The 1,445-nt window shown below is 31.3% G+C and overlaps 1 protein-coding gene across 1 annotated transcript in view; it reads right to left on the bottom strand.

The window, feature by feature from the left end:
* Nucleotides 1-891: 891 nt before the first annotated feature.
* The window catches only part of LOC109858927 (probable malate dehydrogenase, mitochondrial), a 5,094-nt gene continuing 4,540 nt past the window's right edge, over nucleotides 892-1,445 (bottom strand). Inside the window, exon 3 of the mRNA XM_020436645.1 lies at nucleotides 892-1,329. Within this exon, the coding sequence (XP_020292234.1) occupies nucleotides 967-1,329 (363 nt within the window). The 3' untranslated portion in view covers nucleotides 892-966. The remainder of the gene's footprint in view (nucleotides 1,330-1,445) is intronic.

The raw sequence follows: 1,445 nt of genomic DNA, 5'->3' as shown, positions 1-1,445 counted from the left end.
GATCTATTAAATTTACACCCCTTTATATATTATTAAATCTACTTTAGATCTACTCAGATCTACTATAATTAAAACTAAAAATGGATTAGATCTAACTTAAATTTAACGAGATAAAAAAATGGAAAAATAGAGATCTAATTAGATCCAAATTAAATCTAAATGGATATATAAAGTAGATCTAAATAAATATAAGCAGAGATCTATTAAATTTACACCCCTTTATATATTATTAAATCTATTTTATAGATCTACTCAGATCTACTATAATTAAAACTACTCAGATTTAGTTGGACTTGAGCAGATCCGAACAGATCTGAGGTGATCTAATATATAATAGATCTGAGTAGATCAAGAGTAGATCTAATAATAAATAAAAGTGTAAATTTTTCCATAGATTTACTTATAATTTATTTAGATCTACTTTATATCTATTTAGATTTAATTTGGATCTAATTAGATCTCTATTTTTCCATTTTTTTTTATCTCGTTAAATTTAAGTTAGATCTAATCCATTTTTTCTCGAGTAGTAGCTCTCGCATCGTTCTTTTTTAATTATTAAATTTATAAATAAAAATAAAGAGATTTTGAGAGAGGCGGTATTATTTTGTTTCTTATATCAGAGACATCAAATATAATATATCAGATAAAAAGAAAAACACATGTGTTTTGATAAATAAGTAGTTAAAAAAATTAATTAACGCCAGAGTTTATTATTCAGGTGACGGTAATTGAGTCTTCTACCCTATACAAATAATATATACATATATATGTTTTGTACTCTGTATTTTTATTTTGTACACGAATTTTTTTTTTTACTCTAATTTTAATATAAAACATATATATATATTAAATAGAGATATCATCAAAAAAGAAAATATCTTGGAAAAATGTTTTGCACCGATAAGAGAATCGAGATATCCGACATATTTATTTTTGTTATCATATATTGTCGTTACTTTTTTGTCACTATCGTGTCTTGGCTCGTATTTTTTCGGTCCTGACCTCTGCGACAGCCATATCGACGTATTCGTTGATAAGAGGTATCGCGTGCTCGATCATAAGTATTTCGGCGGGTGAGACTTTCGGCAGATCCAAGACTCTCTTGATACCTTCCGGACCCAGTTGCACCTCGTTGGTGAAGAATCGACAGATCGGAAGTGTGTTCGATCGCACGTAGGCGCAGGTAACGTGTTCGGATTTGTTCAAACCATTAGCGAGAGCAATTATCAGTTTCGCAGCGGCTGTTCCGGACGATAACGACGGGCCATCGTGTTTCGCAGTTATTTCATCGCTGACCCGAAACGATTGCAACAGAGTCTTACGTTGCGCCTACGAGATAACATCAATTATGATATATATACAGGGTGTCCCAGAATTGCCGTACAATCTCTCGTAGGCAGGTAGAAGGAGTAAAACTGAGTCGAAAAGTCCTGAACCATTTTTTC

Source organism: Pseudomyrmex gracilis, unplaced genomic scaffold, assembly GCF_002006095.1.
Source record: "Pseudomyrmex gracilis isolate BER0280 unplaced genomic scaffold, ASM200609v1 scaffold_230, whole genome shotgun sequence".
Classification (NCBI taxonomy): domain Eukaryota; kingdom Metazoa; phylum Arthropoda; class Insecta; order Hymenoptera; family Formicidae; genus Pseudomyrmex; species Pseudomyrmex gracilis.
Note: the sequence above shows the minus strand (reverse complement) of the source record. Positions and strands in the feature narration are given on the sequence as shown.